Source organism: Eleutherodactylus coqui, chromosome 7 (assembly GCF_035609145.1).
Source record: "Eleutherodactylus coqui strain aEleCoq1 chromosome 7, aEleCoq1.hap1, whole genome shotgun sequence".
NCBI classification, from domain to species: Eukaryota; Metazoa; Chordata; class Amphibia; order Anura; family Eleutherodactylidae; genus Eleutherodactylus; species Eleutherodactylus coqui.
In genome coordinates, this window is record NC_089843.1 from 35,265,051 (window position 1) to 35,284,695 (window position 19,645).

At 44.4% G+C, this 19,645-nt stretch overlaps 1 protein-coding gene across 1 annotated transcript in view; it reads right to left on the minus strand.

The window, feature by feature from the left end:
- The window catches only part of GFRA4 (GDNF family receptor alpha 4), a 434,465-nt gene that overhangs the window by 136,198 nt on the left and 278,622 nt on the right, over positions 1 to 19,645 (minus strand). The window contains exon 2 of the mRNA XM_066572922.1: positions 6,412 to 6,489. Coding sequence (XP_066429019.1) covers positions 6,412 to 6,489 — 78 coding nt within the window. The remainder of the gene's footprint in view (positions 1 to 6,411; positions 6,490 to 19,645) is intronic.

Below are 19,645 nucleotides of genomic sequence, written 5' to 3' on the forward strand. Positions count from 1 at the left end.
AGGTACCGCCTGTACAACGGCCTGAGGAGGAAACTCGAACATCTCGTTTCGACTGGAGGTAGCCGCGAGGAGATCTCCAGAGTGAAATCTTTGCTCAAGAAGTGCCAGTACGATAGACACGCATCCTTGGTTTTTGAGAGGGATTTCGGGAAGTACCGCTCGCCCGACCCTTACAGAAACTGTAGGATGTCAGTGAATAGTAAAGTGGTCACTGGACTGATCGATAGTACAGGATCCCTGAATCGATCCAGATCAGGGATTCTGGAGGTCGTCAGATCCTACTACTCGCAACTCTTGGGAAAGAGGGATCTAGATTCGGAAGTGATGTCGGCTTTCCTGGCTGAAACTGTCCCTGAGCCGGGGGTAGACACCTCTCTTGATGTTTTGACAGGAGAGATCAGAATAGAGGAAGTTAAACTGGCGATTGATGGGCTCCGGCTCAAAAAATCGCCAGGACCGGACGGACTAACATCCGAGTATTATAAGACCTTCAAGGACCTCTTGAGTCCCCTCTTGACGGAGGTATTAAATGAGTGTCTTTCCTCGGGCACTCTGCCAAAGTCAATGAGGAGGTCAGCTTTGATCCTTCTGTCAAAGGGTAAAGACTCGAGCCGTATTGAGAACTGGCGTCCCATAGCACTTCTCAATACGGACAGGAAGGTTCTGGCAAAAGTGCTGTTTAATCGGTTGGTCAAGTTTGCACCCCGGCTCCTCTCGGGGACCCAGCATTGCTCTGTTCCAGGCCGTAGCACCTTTAGCGCTGTTCTTGGTGTCCGGGAGGCAGTGGAGCAGGGTAGGGCTGGTCACTGGGAGGGGTACTTACTGTCCTTGGATCAGGCCAAAGCGTTTGATCGGGTTAACCACGAGTACCTCTGGTCAGTTCTTCTGAGATACGGCCTGCCAGTGGGGTTTGTTGATTGGCTGCGAACATTGTATGCAGGGGCTGAGACTTTCCCGCTGGTGAACGGTTGGCTTGGCCGCCCTTTCGAGGTGGGGTCCGGTGTCCGTCAGGGCTGTCCTCTAAGTCCCCTGTTGTATGTGTTTGCGATAGATCCCTTCCTTAGGAGGGTTGATCGTGGACCTATAGCAGGGGTCGGGATGGACCGGGCGGTGCCGGAGGCTACCCTGAGGGCAGTGGCGTACGCCGATGATGTCACGCTCTTCGTATCCTCACGGGAGGAGGCGGAGTTTGTGGTGTCAGAGGTGGATGGCTACTCAGAGGCATCTGGGTCCAGGGTCAACTGGGATAAGTGCGAAAGTCTCTGGTTAGGAAGGGGGGATCCTGTGTTTGATCTCCCGGACACTCTTCCGGTGCCCCAGACTTCAGCAAAAGTTCTTGGCATCAAATTTGGCCAGGGGGATTACCCCATGCAAAATTGGGTAGACAGGCTGGACGGTGCCACTCACAAGGTCAATCAGTGGAAGGGTTGGTCTTTAACCCTTCGGGAAAGAGTTAGCTTGATCAAAACATACCTGCTCCCTTTATTCATCTACCTGGGCAGCGTATGCATTTTGCCAGAGCCTCTCTGGACCCGGGTCTACAACCTGTTCTTCCTAATGCTGTGGGGGAACAGGTTGAACCTGATCAGGAGAGATGTTACATACCGCACGAGGAGACTAGGGGGGTTGTCTATGGTCAACCCTGTGGTGTTTCTTGTAGACACCTTTTTTAAGATCAACATAGGCAACCTCTGGCAAGAGAGGGCTCCTCCGTGGGTCTACTCCTGCCGGGGATGGTTTCGGCCCTTCTTCCAGGAATGGGAGACAGGAGGGCGAGTGAAGGACCTTCGCACGCAGCACGGATATCTCCCGGCTTACGCTACCTTGGTTCTGAAGGTGATACGCCGGTGGGGTCTGGGGATGTGGGAGATCAGGACTCTGACGAGGAGGCTCCTCGACGAAAGAGTCCTGTTGACCCATTTCCAGAAGCCCCTGGCGCTCAAGGACTGCCCAAGTCGGGACCTGGAGGGAGGGTTACGTTTACTGAATTCAACCCGGGTCCCCTTGAAGTTTTGGGACTTGGCTTGGCGCTGCTTTCACGGGAGACTGTATGTAAGGGGTAACTTGAAGAGCAGGCCTCTGATTGACAGGGGTTGCCCCCGTCAGGAGTGCAGCGACGTGCTGGAAAGCATGGAGCATTTCCTGCTTCAGTGCCCCTTTAATACAGAGGTATACCAACGGGTAGGGGTCTCCATAGGCTGGCGTCAGCTGGCACACCTCTCCTATGCGGAGTGGGCTTATGGAGCGTTCAGAGGCCTTGGTGGCAGGGACCGCTGCACTTTATTTCTAGTTAGCCTAGTGGTCAGGTTCCACATCTGGAGTGCACGGTGTTTAATCTCGACGGAGCTGAAAGTCCTCCCCGTGGATACGGTATGTAGGAACATCCTGGGTGACCTGGTGAAGGTGCGTTCTTTGGAGTATGAGAGGCTGGGCACATCTAAGGCTTCTCTCCTATGGAGAGGGCTTGTATTTCGTTAGGGACAGTCTTTTCTTAATCTTCTAGGGGCAGAGTAGGGAGAGAGGAGGGACAGGATAGGGAGAGAGGAGGGATAGGGCAGGGACAGGGTTTCTATGAAGGGTCAGACTTAGGGGCAGACTACGGACAGTCTAGGGCAAATGAGGGAAAGAATAGGGAGACTTTTTTTAAATTCAAGGGATAGTACATTATGATATCTGTGCCCGGCTTATCACCTCCAATCCCGGTGGAGGGCTGTGAGTGCACCATGAAGCTTTTTGTTTTGGTTTGGGCAAGATGGAGTAAAGTAGGGCTGCAGGAGAGCCGACCTTAGGCTTTCGGGTTATGTATATAGTATATATTATGTATGTTGGTTTATTGGAGTGTATTATGGTTTTGTATATTGTATATATTCACATTTTGGGTGGTAGGTAGGTTGGGTGGGGAGTTGGGGGGAGTGGGATTCACGCCTTCAGCCGTAGCCTGGCACGTCCCGAACATTGGACTCTGGGCACGGACTGGTGGAGCGGGCATGGCCCCCAGGCTGCGGTGGGCACAGCGTGGTATTATTTGTTAAAAAACAAACAAACAAAAAAAAAAACCCTGGTGTGGCTGGGCACGTCCTGAACTGAACTCTGGGCACGGACTGATGGAGCAGGCTTGGCCCCCAAGCTGCACTGGGGACCCAAAAAAAAAAAAAAAAAAAAAAAAAAAATTTTGCATATATTTTTTAGTTAGTTCTTTTATGCCAGTTTGGCTCGGTCTTTCTGTTTATATTTGGTTATTTATCTTGCTATTTCAGTTATTTAGGTTTTTGTTTATGTTATTGCTTACATTTGTTCTGTGTGGGTACAGTGCGGTACGGCTGGACCTGGAGGTGTAGTTTACATAGTTTTATACTTTAGGTATATGGTTGTATATTGTGTTTATATTTGTATATAGTGTTATATGCTGAGTGTGTATGTGTGTGGGTGTGTACGGCGGGGGGAAACCCGGATATGGACATTTACTTTGTTTATGGATCACGGACTGTGGGGGAAGGGCCTTATATTGCTTTATATGGATATTCTTATTGTTACAGTTTCTTTGTTGTGTTTTTTACTTTTATAATAAAAGATCTACAGGATATAACTCAGGATCAGTACAGGATAAGTGATGTATGTACACAGTGACTCCATCAGCAGAATAGTGAGTACAGCTCTGGAGTATAATACAGGATATAACTCAGGATCAGTACAGGATAAGTAATGTATGTACACAGTGACTCCACCAGCAGAATAGTGAGTGCAGCTCTGGAGGATAATACAGGATGTAACTCAGGATCAGTAAAGGATAAGTAATGTATGGACACAGTGACTCCACCAGCAGAATAGTGAGTGCAGCTCTGGAGTATAATACAGGATGTAACTCAGGATCAGTAAAGGATAAGTAATGTATGGACACAGTGACTCCACCAGCAGAATAGTGAGTGCAGCTCTGGAGTATAATACAGGATGTAACTCAGGATCAGTACAGGATAAGTAATGTATGGACACAGTGACTCCACCAGCAGAATAGTGAGTGCAGCTCTGGAGTATAATACAGGATGTAACTCAGGATCAGTACAGGATAAGTAATGTATGTATACAGTGACTCCACCAGCAGAATAGTGAGTGCAGCTCTGGAGTATATTACAAGATGTAACTCAGGATTAGTACAGGATAAGTGATGTATGTACACAGTGACTCCACCAGCAGAATAGTGAGTGCAGCTCTGGAGGATAATACAGGATGTAACTCAGGATCAGTAAAGGATAAGTAATGTATGGACACAGTGACTCCACCAGCAGAATAGTGAGTGCAGCTCTGGAGTATAATACAGGATGTAACTCAGGATCAGTACAGGATAAGTAATGTATGGACACAGTGACTCCACCAGCAGAATAGTGAGTGCAGCTCTGGAGTATAATACAGGATGTAACTCAGGATCAGTACAGGATAAGTAATGTATGTACATAGTGACTCCACCAGCAGAATAGTGAGTGCAGCTCTCGAGTATATTACAAGATGTAACTCAGGATTAGTACAGGATAAGTAATGTATGTACACAGTGAATCTACCAGCAGAATAGTGAGTGCAGCTCTGGAGTATAATACCGGATATAACTCAGGATCAGTACAGGATAAGTAATGTATGTACACAGTGACTCCACCAGCAGAATAGTGAGTGCAGCTCTGGAGTATAATACAGGATGTAACGCAGAATTAGTACACAGTAAGGGTCCATTTAAACCAGACGAATGTCAGGCAAACGATGCCCGACACTCGTCCCTGTGTTTCCTCACCCCCTGTGCTCCTGCATGGGAGCTAGTATTGCTGGCTCGCTCACAGATCAGACAGCAGGGGTGGGGGAGGCTGCAGGAGATTTCTCTTCTCTCAGTCCCCCGCCCCTCTCCCTTGCCATAACATAGTGGTTGTTCAGTACTGAACGGTTGCTATTTACACAGAGCGATCAGCTCATCGTCCATTGTTAATACTGCATAAACAATGGACAATGAGCTGATCGGTCATCGCTCAGTGTAAATAGTGGCCGTTTAGTACTGAACGGCCGCTATGTTAAGTCAATGGAGAAGGACGGGAGAGCGAGGGGAGAGAAATCTCCTGCAGCTGCCCCGCTGTGAGCCAGCGATACTAGATCCCATGCCGCAGCACGAGAGCTATTATGTGCGGGGACGAGTGTTGGGCATGACATTGTAATGTAATGTATTAAAGTGACTCATCTGTCTTGTAGATTAGTGCACCTTTCTGCGGTATGAGGACGTCGCCGGTGTTTTTGTAAGTTCTGTTCACATCTACTTTGTGGCTTTCATTGTTCACATCAGCATTTAGTCCTCCATATATAATAGAAACCCTAAGTCCTTCCGAGATCCATGGCACGACGTACCCCACTGGCACACAACTACATTAAAATGGTTCTGCCAAACTGTCCCTCATTTAGAGGGGAACAAACATATTTAAATCTAATTCCCCTAACCTATAAGGAAGCGAGACATTACCATATGCCTGCTTCCATGCGTGCGGCCTTTTACATTCCAGCGCAATACAACCCCTCAGGCCACCCTTAAAATATAGTCCCCAAATCCACTTTTGGCAACCCACTCACTTCGCACGATGACTGAGCTGGCATTCTGCATCCTCAATCTACTTATGAATCAGTGTTAACCTTTTTTGTGCTGCAAATTTATGCACATTGCCGGAGCTAAATAGAAAATTCTTCCGCCACCCCCCAAAAATATCATTTTAATGTATTCGTTGACAAATAGGTGTCCTCGCAGCAAAACTTTATTTGCACCCTTAAAATTATTCTGACTTCATGCACGTCTCTGTTGATTAACACATCCGGAAAAAAAAATAAATTTTTTTTTGAATATACAATTTTTTTTAATTAAATGCGCGTCGCATGAAACGTATATCTTTATCTCAAAAGGTGGCCGCTTATCTCCGTGTTCCAGGATGCCTTGCTGAATTCGTAACTAGCCTGTTTACCCAGCCAGGGAAGGCGCTATGGCGCTATTCTAAATGTCACCGGAGACGGAAGGGGATAGAGTGCGGGCGGCCCGCAGTCTGGTGACAGCAGCCAGATGGAATGCGGTGCGGAGTAATGATAAACATACAGATTGGCGAGCTGCTAGTCATGACACATGTTGCGCTGATTACACTCTAATGCACTGCCGAGATAATAGGTTTGCAGAGAGAAGAAGCCATTACTGTATATTTTCTATTCACCGAGCCCTTATGTGGAAATTCTGAAGCGGTAAATACTAATTATTTGCACCCTCCTGTAAGACGGAGCGCTACCTCCCAGACACAAGACATTGATTTTCCGATTCAGTTGGAGAAACAATTGCAATTTCTTTTTTTCTAAGGAAGCACTTTACAGTTAAAAGACACAATTAGTTAAACAGATCCATATAGAAACCTTTTGTCTTTTGTCTGTTGCTCGCCGAGATTTCGGAGGCTGTTTTTCTTCTGTTGCTTCGTTGGCCGCTGCTTGAAGCTGAAATAAAATGAGAGAAGAAAAAAAAAATAAATTACGCCTTTGTTGTTTTTGAAAATTTTTGAGGTTTTTTGTATGTTTTTTTTTGCATTCGGTCAGCTAGGATGCGATTTAAACAGGACGGATTGACATAACATGCCATTATCTTCTAAGTGTAATTTCAGTCAACAATGATAAAAATAACATTTTTTTTTGCAGAAAGCGGAAAATAGAAGAGCGCGGTCTTTTTATGTTGCTAGACAAAGTACTGTTTGGAACACACCGCACATGCAGGTGCTGTATAGAGCTAAACATACTGTTAGAGCACTCAAAAGGAGAAAATGCTGCAGAAATATATAGATATTTTTCTTATTCGGCGCTGCAGGAGTATATACAATGGCACACAGCGGGTCAGAAGTACAATGAGCCGCCAGTATAAAATGCTCAGCACGGGACGCAGATGGATTCAGTAACACAAGGCATTTACATGTATGGTGATTAATTAAATCTGGGGGCCGTCCGGCCTCAGACGCAGGGGTGGGGTGTCCGCGGCCGGCTCGTGTGGTCACCGGATGGATGGGCTATGTTGGTCTGTGACTATAAAGACATACAGAATACAGGAGTTTGTCCTTTGTGTTCCCGCTAACAATACAACTCTGCGCTCTATATTGAGGGGGATATATACTTAGAAGAGGACATCACAAGAATGGGAGTGCTGAGTTCCCTGTGAATAGTACATGTGCAGTACGACTCCATTCACTGTTTATTGGGACCGACGGAGATAGATGAATGGAGTGTTTAGTTATCTGTGCAAGTCCCATAGACAGTCAGGGGAGTCGTACCGTACATGTGTGAGCCAACCGACTCAATAATGTCATTTTCAAGCATCTATCTATCTATCTCATATCTATCACATATCTATCTATCTATCTATCTATCTCTCTATCTATCACATATCTGTCTATCTATCTATCTATCTATCTATCTATCTATGGTATCTATCTATCTAATATCTATCTATCTATCTAATATCTATCTATTTATCTATCTCCTATCTATCTATCTATCTATCTATCTATCTATCTATCTATCTATCTATCTATCTATCTATCTATCTCATATCTATTCATCTATCTATCTATCTCATATCTATCTATCTCATATCTATCTAATATCTATCTATCTATCTATCTATCACACATCTATCTATCTATCTCATATCTTTCTCATGACCTATCTTCTATCTATCTCAAATCTATCTATGTATCTGTCTCTGTATGTATATATATATATATATATATATATAATATATCTATGTATCTACATACTGTATCTGGCCCCTCCATAAGTGTGCCCTAAATGTATGTCATGTCTTTAATATGGATGAACTGTGCAGTTGTCTTGTCAGTGATTTATGTGTATTGCACAGCTGCAGCATATGAGAGGTTAATGTCTAGGTATGTCTGGAAAATGTAACAGTTTGTGTGCATCCAATGTTGTCACGTGAGCATGAAAGATATATGCGTTTGCAAGGTGTGCAAGTAAGTCAATCTAGACAGTTTATACAGCCAGAGAGTCTACACAGTAATTGAGTGAGTCTGCAAGTCCCCCTGTGGGTTACAATCTGTCTGAGAGGAGTGCGAGAGAAAGCCCCACCTAGGCCTATCCAATATGGAAGAAGTGGAGCGATATCACATCTACTTTGAATGGAGAACACCCCGTCTTAGTCCCAGTTGGCATAGAGTTCAGAAGCTATCAAGGATTAAAATACTCTCTTAACAGACAACTAAACCGTGAGTGTTGGCCAGTAGAGAGAGTGAGAAAAGTCGTCCGGGAGAGCGATCCTACAGATAACGAGGACTGTCTGCACCAAGATGCCCCGAGTAGCCTCCCTGCCTCCTCACAAATAGAAGTTGTCATAAAGCCAATCCTCCATGTCAAGAGTTGGTATGTATTATCCCTGCTGGATGTTCTAGTAAAGAAAGGCTTTACCAACCATTCCTGGTTTAGTCTATTCAAAGTACAGCCCTGTGTTTGTGGACTATTTATTGCACCATCGTCGAAGTTCACCACAGTGGATGGAATGGTGGCGTCACCCGTGACATATATTGAGGTTTCCACGCTGAGATTTGTACAGGTAACTGCATCACTAGCATTGCCTGGAGAGGCCCGTCAGGGCCTGGGCAAGGGGTTGCACGTGTCCCTCAGGGGAGGAGATGGTAGTGTCACCGTGACATCCCTAACAGTTACCCCACCATCTCCTTAGCTGTGGGCCCTGCGCCTCGGTCACTGCATATCTATCTATCTATCTATCTATCTATCTATCTATCTATCTATCTATCTATCTATCTATCTATCTATCTATCTATCTATCCACATAGATATATATCCTCCAAACCCTCTCAACTATCGCATATCCAACTAGGACAGTCCCAGATTTCTGGTGCAGTCCCCTTGCCCTTGGAAGACTTATGAGTCTTGACATCAAAGAGCTCCGAAACGTAGTGTGTTGGCAGTTCCTGAAGGGGTGGGGCTTAAAGGAGCATGATTACTGTGAGTGGGTCCTATTACTGTGTGCCACATGAAGAGGGCACTATGAAGGTGTGTTGGACACAAAGAGGGCTAGACAGGAGTATGCAGGGTTAAAGTCATGACTTAACTTAGATCATTTTGCCACGGTGCCCTACATGCGCCCCAGATATGGTTCCTCATTTCATGCTTTGAAAATTAAGAGGTACTATTCCCTTTAAATGTATATAACAGAGGGCACCAATAGCAGGGTCTAGCATGCTGGGGACCCAAAAAAAAGCCAGGATGCATGGTGGAAGTTTTAACATCAGAGTCGCTGTGGTACATGTATGCAGCGACTCTCATAAGTTGCACTGCCATCAACCACCTACAATGATGGGAGGCAGTGTTGAGGAAGCAATCAGCAAATGCTAGCAACCCCAAAAGGATTAAGATCATCTAATATGTCAGCCTTGAGCTGTAATTTTTGCAACGTCTGCAAGTGATGTCTGAGCTGCTGCATCACATCAGTAGTCCGTGCCAGGGCTTTGGTCACCTTGCTCTGCTCCTTCTACTTTGTCTGTCTTGATAACCACAAAACCGCGATTCTCCTCTGACAATGTATACGCTAAAAGCTTCTGTCTAATATTGGAGTCACATATCCAGCTTCCCACAAATGTGACTTTCAAGCATGGGAGCTTATAATGCACGCCAAGCCTCCTCTCTATGCTCCATATAGTTCTGGGCCTGGCTTTATGAATCTACTTACTCAACATGTCATAGATAGAAGGACGGACCCATTACCTGCTCCCGGCATTGATTGCCTTGATGCTGTTGTATCCTAGAATTACACTGCCCCAGCTATTCCCTGTATGGCGGGTTTAGAATTTCACACAGTATGTTCAATAAGCAAAGCAAAGGTCTTCGGTGTCTGCTTTCCCAATGAACTCTCTTGGCCCCTGATTAATGCTATATCTTAGAGAGCCACTCCAGCTTTCTGGCTTTACTAAAGTCACAATTTTGGCACACATGCTTTTAAGCTTTTACACGGGCCCCGCCACTTTATCAAAAAGTGAGTCAGGCCTAGCTTTGGGGAATGGGGTAGGGTGGTGGCCAACAACATTATTATAATGTACACCGGAAACTCATATAGAGTATAGTAGTAACTTACACCAGCTGGTAGCAGGAGCAGGTTTCATTCTGGAGCACAGAAACGCTATCTTTTCTCCTTAGGGAGAGCAACTATAAACTAAGTGAGGAGACTCAAATGGCCATACACGCTCCTCTGGGTAATATGCAAATAAGGGAGATGGAATAAATCCTCCACAGTGCCACCTATTGAAAGTCAGAATTTTTATACAAGCCTTGTTACAATGACCTGGAATTAAAAGCAAAGCCAGACTCCATGTACATACAGCTGTTTCAGGGTTTTTGCCCTTCATCTGTGTACAGTAGGAGTCTGGCTTTGCTAGTGAGAGGCCTGGGACGGGGGTCAGAAACGCTATCATTTCTCCTTAGGGACCCCCGTCCCAGGGCTCTCACTAGCAAAGCCAGACTCCTACTGTACACTGATGAAGGGCAAAAACCCTGAAACAGCTGTCTGTGCATGGAGTCTGGCTTTGCTTTTAATTCCGGGTCATTGTAACAAGGCTTGTATAAAAAGTCTGACTTTCAATAGGTGGCGCTGTGGAGGATTTATTCCATCTCCCTTATTTGCATATTACCCAGAGGAGCGTGTATGGCCATTTGAGTCTCCTCACTTAGTTTATAGTTGCTCTCCCTAACGAGAAAAGATAGCGTTTCTGCCCCCCCCCCATCCCAGGCCTCTCACTAGCAAAGCCTACTGTACACTGATGAAGGGCAAAAACCCTGAAACAGCTGTATGTACATGGAATCTGGCTTTGCTTTTAATTCACGGTCATTGTAACAAAGCTTGTATAAGGAGTCTAACTTTGGCTTGAAGGAATGCTGCCTTTCAATAGGTGGTACTGTGGAGGATTTATTACATCTCCCTTATTTGCATATTACCCAGAGGAGCGTGTATGGCCATTTGAGTCTCCTCACTTAGTTTATAGTTGCTCTCCCTAAGGAGAAAAGATAGCGTTTCTGCCCCCCCCCCCATCCCAGGCCTCTCACTAGCAAAGCCAGACTCCTACTGTACACTGATGAAGGGCAAAAACCCTGAAACAGCTGTATGTACATGGAGTCTGGCTTTGCTTTTAATTCACGGTTATTGTAACAAAGCTTGTATAAAGAGTCTAACTTTGGCTTGAAGGACTGCTGCCTTTCAATAGGTGGCACTGTGGAGGATTTATTACATCTCCCTTATTTGCATATTCTGGAGCACAGACATGTCACCAGATGCCACAAATCTATTAAAAAGCATTGTATCAAGATCAAATGTTAGCCCCTACCCATAGGATAGGGGATAACTTACTAATTGGTGGGGGTCTCACCACTGAGACCCCCGCCGATCCCGAGAACAGGGGTCCTGAGTCCCCTTCCACCTCCCTCGGGGGATATTGCATCGGCCACAGTGAGGAAAGACTGAATGGAGCACACAAGCACTTGACCCGGGTATAACGGAGTCGTCTCCACTGTAGCCATTCCCCCTTCACAAACCTCCCTCACCCCACTTACCTAAAGTAACCACTGAGACCATTTTATTTTTGGATGATTTTGGCCACAGCAGCCATATTTATTAACAAACAACATTGACATAAAACATTTTATAACCCTCTGGAAAAACTGGGGAGAGATCCTTGGAGCCCTGTACCACTTTGTCGCCTCACCACCTGGGAAATAGTTGTAACTGCCGCCCGTCGCATAATAACCAACTCGGGCGACTCTATTTCGCCTCCCGCCGCAAACCAACCGACTCAGGAGGTTCACCAACTTGCCTCCCGACACAGAGGCCGAATAGTCATACCCTGGCTAGCCACACCCACCAACTTTGCAGGGCACTGACCTGGCAAAGCAAAGGGGTGACCGACCCACCAATTAAACAATCAAAGGGGAAGGTAGCTATCCAACCCTTGCCTTCCCCCCACCATTCTTTTCTGCTGACTCCAAGGACCCCTCCTCTCACCGCTGCCATGACAATGCTTCCTAACCCCTTTTGGCCATCCCCCGTAATCCTAGGGCAGGTGGGTGGGACTCTTCTATGGCTCTGGTCTTCCTTCTCCCCCCTTAGCTCCCAGCATTCCCCTGGATTAGTTAACCCCTTCACTTCCCGTTAACCCTGTCATGCTGCCTACACTTATTGCCCTCTGTGCTCAGCTCCGGCATTTCTTTAGCGCTGTATACTCTTTCAATGGGACTGCGGAGATGGCTGAGCAGGGGCCGCTATTTCCTTTAGCCCCGTTAAAATGAATGGACTGTTGACCACACAGGCTTACTCCATTCACAATGACGTCACTGCACAAGGAGAAGCGACCCCTGCAGTGACAGGCAGAGTGGGGTATGGGAGTCCCGCTCTGGAGATCAGCGGGGGTCTCAGTGTTGAGACCACCACCGATCGGTAAGTTATCCCCTATCCTGTGGGTAAGGGATAACCTGCGATTGTCATAAAGCACTTTAAGAGGCCCAAACCTCTTAATACATTTGATGGTTGGAGCGCCGGTGCATCGCCTACCAACACAAGCTTATAAACCGCCAGTCTAAGTAAATATCCCCCAGTATTTCCCAAAATGGGGCCATACACTGAGGAGCACATTTATTACTGATGTGGGGCTGATTTCTGTAGTGCAAATTAATTTAGACAGATTTACTATTAATTGGCACCAAAAAGAACAGATATTGTATCTCTCACTTCACTTTTCAAAAGTGTCTAGAAAAGGTGGCTGGTGTGCGACTTCTTACAAAGTGCAAATTTTGTTCTAATCTCACTCCAGTAGTTGGTTGGCACACAAAGCAACTCTGCATATTTAGAAGACCCCTCCGGCGAAAGCACATATTTCTATCGCTGTCCTCCTCCCCTGATCGCCTGTCACACTCTGGAGGTCTCCTCTGCATATTACAGTCACATCCATGGAGTGCAGCCCCCTGTCTGATGTTTTACAGCCACCATCTTGAAAGCGAAGTTTTTACTTTCAGTTTCCCATGATGCATCAGCACAGATTAGCTAAGGCTATACCATTTTTGCCTGCTAGAGAGACAATTTAATTTACATTACCTTCTATATTCACCTTAAATAAGCTACAGCCTATAAGTATACAGTCAGGAGGATGAGCTGTGATCTCCTCTATTATACCAGTGTGACAGCAGCTGTGTGATATCCGTATGTGTGACAGGAGTGCCTGAATCCCCCTCTAGGCAGTTTCTTTGGCAGATGCATGTAATAATATCACACACACTGACTAGAAACTGAACACATGACCCCAAGTAGATCTGAGCTGGTCAGCATTGAGGTCACATGACCATTGAAGAAAGAGGCTAAGACTTTCAGAGAGAAAGGAATAACTAACCAAGGTAACACTCGCTCACTTATATATACTGGGGGGAGAGCTACCTAATGAATGAATTTAAAAAAATCACCAGTGACACATTTTTTAACACTGTGCGATATTTCATACATTTTTTGCATTTTCAACTGGAAAAGAGAAAAAAATCATGTCGGAAAAGCCGTATAAAAATACCCTGATGACAAATTCTTCATAGTGTCCCCAAAATAATGTCATAAACACATCGGGGGGGGGGGGGGGGGGGGGAATGCACTTGGACCAGTATTTTATACATCGGTCTAATTGAATACAAATCTGGAGTGAAGTGCACCAAGTTTATGAAGGGCATGCCTTTTAATAAATATGGCGCATGACTGGCCAGTCCGTGTACCAGACTGAAATCTATGTCAACTAAAAGCCGACATACATTTCAGCTATAATTTGTGTCTAAAAATAATTGCATGCATACTTCACCCCCATAAACAGTGGCGCACACTACCAAATATAGTGTTATACAAACGTTATCCCCAGAAATGGCGCCATGTATATGCTGTCCAGTAAAATACTGTCATAGAGTGCTCCAAAAATAGTTCCACACATAGCTTTCCCTAAGATACCGTGTTTCCCCTGAAAATAAGACACTGTCTTACATTACTTCTTGCCTCCAAAGAGGCACAGTGTCTTCTTTTCAGGAAGAGTGGGGGGGTGGGGGTAGGGTGGGAAAGGCTTATACTCACTGAGGTCCCAATCACAGCCATTCAGTGATGTAATTCACTGAAGGGCTGTGAATAGAGATGAGCGAATATACTCGTTTCGAGTAATTACTCGATCGAGCACCGCGATTTTCGAGTACTTCCGTACTCGGGTGAAAAGATTCGGGGGGCGCCGGAGGGCGGGGGGAAGCGTGGCAGAGCGGGGGGTAGCAGCGGGGAACAGGGGGGAGCCCTCTCTCTCTCCCTCTCCCCCCCACTCCCTGCTGCAACCCCCCACTCACCCACGGCGCCCCCCGAATCTTTTCGCCGGAGTACGGAAGTACTCGAAAATCGCGTCGCTCGGGCGAAAAAGGGGCGTGGCCGAGTAGGTTCGCTCATCTCTAGCTGTGAATGATCAAGCTGATGGCGCTCAATGCAATCACAGTGCTTGCTTTGCTGGAGGTGGAATATTCAAAGCCCCGTCACCAGAAAGAAACTGATATGTCAGCGCGGAGGACACTGCAGCTTGCCGCAGCGTCCCCGGAGACCAGCACGAGCACCGCCGCAAACCAGGTGAGTATTGATGGTTTTTTTGCATATAGGTTAGCTAGGGCTTATTTTCGGGGGGGGGGGGATAGTTCAAGCCTCCCCTGAAAACTTGGGTAGGGCTTATTATTGGGGTAGGTCTTAATATCGGGAAAACTGTAGTACCATACATGCAGTGCCATGGTTACGATGCCACCTGAAATAGTGCTGGACATTTAGTGCTACTCCAAACAAGTAGAGGGCACAGAGTCCACAAAAATATTGTCACATAGATATTGTTCATCAAAATATAGCCATAGGGTGCAGTAAAAATAGTTCTGTACATAATGCTCCATAAAATAGTGCTATAGTGCCCCCCAGAAGTGCCAGATAACAGTGCCACAACACCTTGGCACATGGATATTGCCACAAAACAGTTCTGCAGGTAGAGCTCCCTAAAGTAGTGCTATCCGTATAGCCTACAGGTAAGCTATCTACCCAACTGAGTATGGGTTAGCATACGGCTAGCTCTTTAATATCAGGTCCCTGTCTGGATCTTCTTAATGCAATCCCCACAGCCGCGGTCAGCTCAAAACAAACATTGTCCTAATACCAATCCTTATCAAATGTAAGATTTCTCGGCGGCCGCCTGTGCATAATCCGGGCGGCGCCGGCACATTGGATCTGCTGCTAGTTTAACCTTAAGCCTTAAAGGAATTATTTTTAATTCTACCCACAAAGGATGGGCAGAAGGAAGCGTGAGAGTGGTGGTTCACGTACAATGAGCGGATTTGGCCGGATTGTAATCACAGGTGAGAAGAAAGAAATGTCGGCCTTTTAAGTCCTATCTGTGCAGCGGATTTATAAAAAGGTAAAAGGGGGAATTTTAGGTAAACCGCCCGAACAACAATACGTGGAGAATACATAAACAGAGGAGGCCGAGACTAGTGTGTGCATGGGGTGTACGACATACAGAGCCTACAGACTGTATATAGGATGACATATAGATGAAGATGTCACCTCTGTGGCAGCTTGTCCTCCCTTTCACCCATAGGGTAGATTTCTGTACTGTTATGTCTGAGTCGGATGCCTTAACACCTCCTCAAGACGTAATAGTTGTCCAGAAGGACAGATAGACACTCTCGTAAAAGCTTGCCGAACCAAAAGGATCCAACGAAAATAAACAAGGGGAAAAAGGGGATTTTCACATTAATGTACTATTACAGGAAACCCTATCTAAAGTGGGGAGATCGTCCTGATGAGGGCAACCCCACATCTGAAACTTTTGGGCTTCCTAAACTGCCCTCAGATGGGTGAGGGGAAAACTTTAGCAATTTACATCACAGTAAAGGAAGCAGATGCAATACCACAATAACAGTATCTACACCAGGGACTTATCTGGACACAGGACGACACCAGGGACTACACCAGAACTCCACCACTAGAGGAATAACCGTCACTCTCTTGATAAAGGCTGATTGGCCGACACTGCAGTCACATGGGCTAGGCTGACATAGAGGCGACAGCCTGAACCCGCTACTATGTAGCGGCCATCACATTGTGACTATTGCTGCTGGTGCTCTGCAACATATGCAAACTGAAGTCATATCTTGTGCATCAATGGCCAGTCTTTAGGACAGGCCATCAGTCCTGATTAGACCCTTGGGACCTCCAATTGAACAGCACCTCTTGCAGGCTGCTGTTTGGCTCTCATGGCAGCCTGTGGCCTTGTGAAGTGGCTGCTATGTATTTTTGCATATTAAGATGTGTCTGTGGTATGTCTTAATAGACTGTCTATAGAGATACAATATACTGCAATACTGAAGTATTGCAGTACATTTTCTAAGTGATTACATAATGGCAAGAGCTCAAGTCCTCTATAGCGGCTAAATGAGGAGTAGAAAAAAAGTTTTTCCCTTAATAATCAAAAAAAAAAAAATATTAAAAGTTTTAAAAAACCCTCTTCAAATATTTATAAAAATTAAAACAGGCAAAAAAGTGGTATTGCTGCATCTGTAAAAAGCTGATCTGTTAAAATAACACATTAGTTATCACACATGATGCTTGCCATTAGTAAAAAATCTCCAAGAAAAAATGTAATAAAAACACAAATTAAAAAATCACATTTACAACAAAATGGTACCAACAGAAACTACATGTTGTATTGCCATAAAACAAGTCCTACACAGCTACATTGACATAAAGATAAAGCAGGCTAGAAAATGGCAACAGAAAATAACTTTTTAAAGATATTTTATTTCTTAAAAATCCAAGAAAACTATATAAATTTGGCATCGTAGTGACTCATAGAATAAAGCTGTCATGTCATTTTTACCGCAGTGTATACACTGTAAAAACAAGACCCCCTAAAAATGACGCAATTGTGTTTTTTTATATTTCACTCCAATTAGACATTTTTTAAAGTTTTTCAGTACATTAAATGACACCATTGAAAAAAACAACTCGTCCCAAGAAAAGTTGTCACATTCTTAAGAGTTTAGTGTCTTACCCTAATGATAAGCCATAAATGTAATTTTTTTAAAAATCCCCCTTAAGTATGCACTAATCCTAAAAAAAGGCCCCTCCTCTTTGTCCTCCATTTCTCGGGCCCAGCTTAGAGTGAAGGGCTTAGCCGCGGTGCTGGACTGAGCTTGTTTGGTCAATATTGCAGACGACTCAGTAGGGCAGATTTCTGCTTCAGTAAGCTGCCTCCCAGCAGCGGAAAAAGCAGCCTGAACCATCCTCTCACACCTGGAACCCCAGCCAATCAGCTGTCTGGCCCAGCCACTGATTAGCATAGCTCTGTACAATGCGCAGTGGCCTGGGATGGGACTGTAGAATCACTCGCATTAAGGTCTCATGTCCACGGGCATAATTGAATTGCGGAATCCGCGCGTGTCACCTGCATGTGCGATCCGCAGTTCAATCAACCCATAGACAATCATTGTGCATCTGCAGGTAGTTAAATATCCACGGATGTCATTTTTCCCCATTTGGGGATTGCCCATGTGGTAAAAAAAATTGCAGCATGCTCCATTTTCTGAGGATTTCCGGATGGACGGCTTCCATTGAAGTCAATGGAAGCCGTCCAATCTGCCGCACAGCCATAGCTGATACTGCGGATGTGCCGTGGATCCGCGGGAAAGCAGGACATTTTTTTAAAAACCACTGCGGTCACACACATCCGCCGTGCAGAGGAAAAAAGATCTGTCCTTGACGGAAAAGAAACGCACCGCATCTGGACAGGTAAGAGAATGTCCATGGCTGCGGGCACGGGTGGATTCTACTGCGGGATTGAGCACGTGAAATCTGTGCGTGCCGTGGACACGAGAGAACGTCAGAGAACCTGCAAGACATGATGATCAAAAGGTACACATTCACTTTAGGGCGATTACCCCCTCAGAGATCCGCTATTCACTGATATTGACAAAAATTTACAACGTCCGCACCCCCGAATGTGAACCATAGGTTACAAAAGATCCGCTGAGCAAGCAGAAGATTGCAGATGATTGATACAATCGGAATTGTGCCAACTGTGAATATTTGGTCATCCTAAGACTTTTCCGTTCCAAGTCATAAAGTTGGTATTGCGCAAATTTAAATAAGAACAATAATTAAGAATTCCCTGACTCTCCCAGCAGAAAGGAAGGTGTTCAGTTACTGAGAAATCTATACTGAAGTTTTGCTGAATAAGGCACTTCTCTATCGTTAACCCAGTTTAGGAAATATGCAATACTGCACAAACTCCACCGCTCCATCCATGTGGTCTACTGCTCAATATACAGAGAGAAATCACATCAGGGACCTAGATCGGTCTATATCATATCTACCGTATCTATCTCTCTCTCTATCTATCTATCTCATATCTATCTATCTATCTATCTCCTATCTATCTCTCATATCTATCTATCTATCTATCTATCTATCTATCTATCTATCTATCTATCTATCTATCTATCTATCTATCTCATATCTATCTATCTATCTCATATATCTATCTATCTCATATCTATCTATCTATCTATCTATCTATCTCATATCTATCTATCTATCTATCTATCTCATATCTATCTATCTATCTATCTCATATCTATGTATGTATCTATCTATCTCATATCTATGTATGTATCTATCTATCTCATATCTATCTATCTATCTATCTATCTATCTATCTATCTATCTATCTATCTATCTCATATCTATCTATCTATCTCATATCTATGTATCTATCTATCTATCTATCTATCTATCTATCTATCTATCTCATATCTATCTATCTATCTATCTATCTCATATCTATGTATGTATCTATCTATCTCATATCTATCTATCTATCTATCTATCTATCTATCTATCTATCTATCTATCTATCTCATATCTATCTCATATCTATCTATCTATCTCATATCTATGTATCTATCTATCTATCTATCTATCTATCTATCTATCTATCTATCTATCTATCTCATATCTATCTATCTATCTCATATCTATCTCATATCTATCTATCTATCTCATATCTATCTCATATCTATCTATCTATCTATCTATCTATCTATCTATCTATCTATCTATCTCATATCTATCTATCTATCTCATATCTATCTATCTATCTATCTCATATCTAATATCTATCTCATATCTCTTATCTATCTATCGATCTATCTATCTAACTATATCATATCTATCTATCGATCTATCTATCTAACTATATCATATCTCTCATATCTATCTATCTATCTCTCATATCTATCTATCTATCTATCTATCTATCTATCTATCTATCTATCTATCTATCTATCTATCTATCTATCTATCTATCTATCTATCTATCTCATATCTCTTATCTATCTATCTCCTACCTATCTATCTCCAATCTATCTATCTATCTATCTTTTTAAAAGTTCAGTTGGCTCGCAGAATTTTTGCAAAAAAATCAGCTTGGTCTGATTTAATTAGAACTTCACCAATACCCCTAAAACTAATGTATAACAGAAAAAGAAGAAAGGG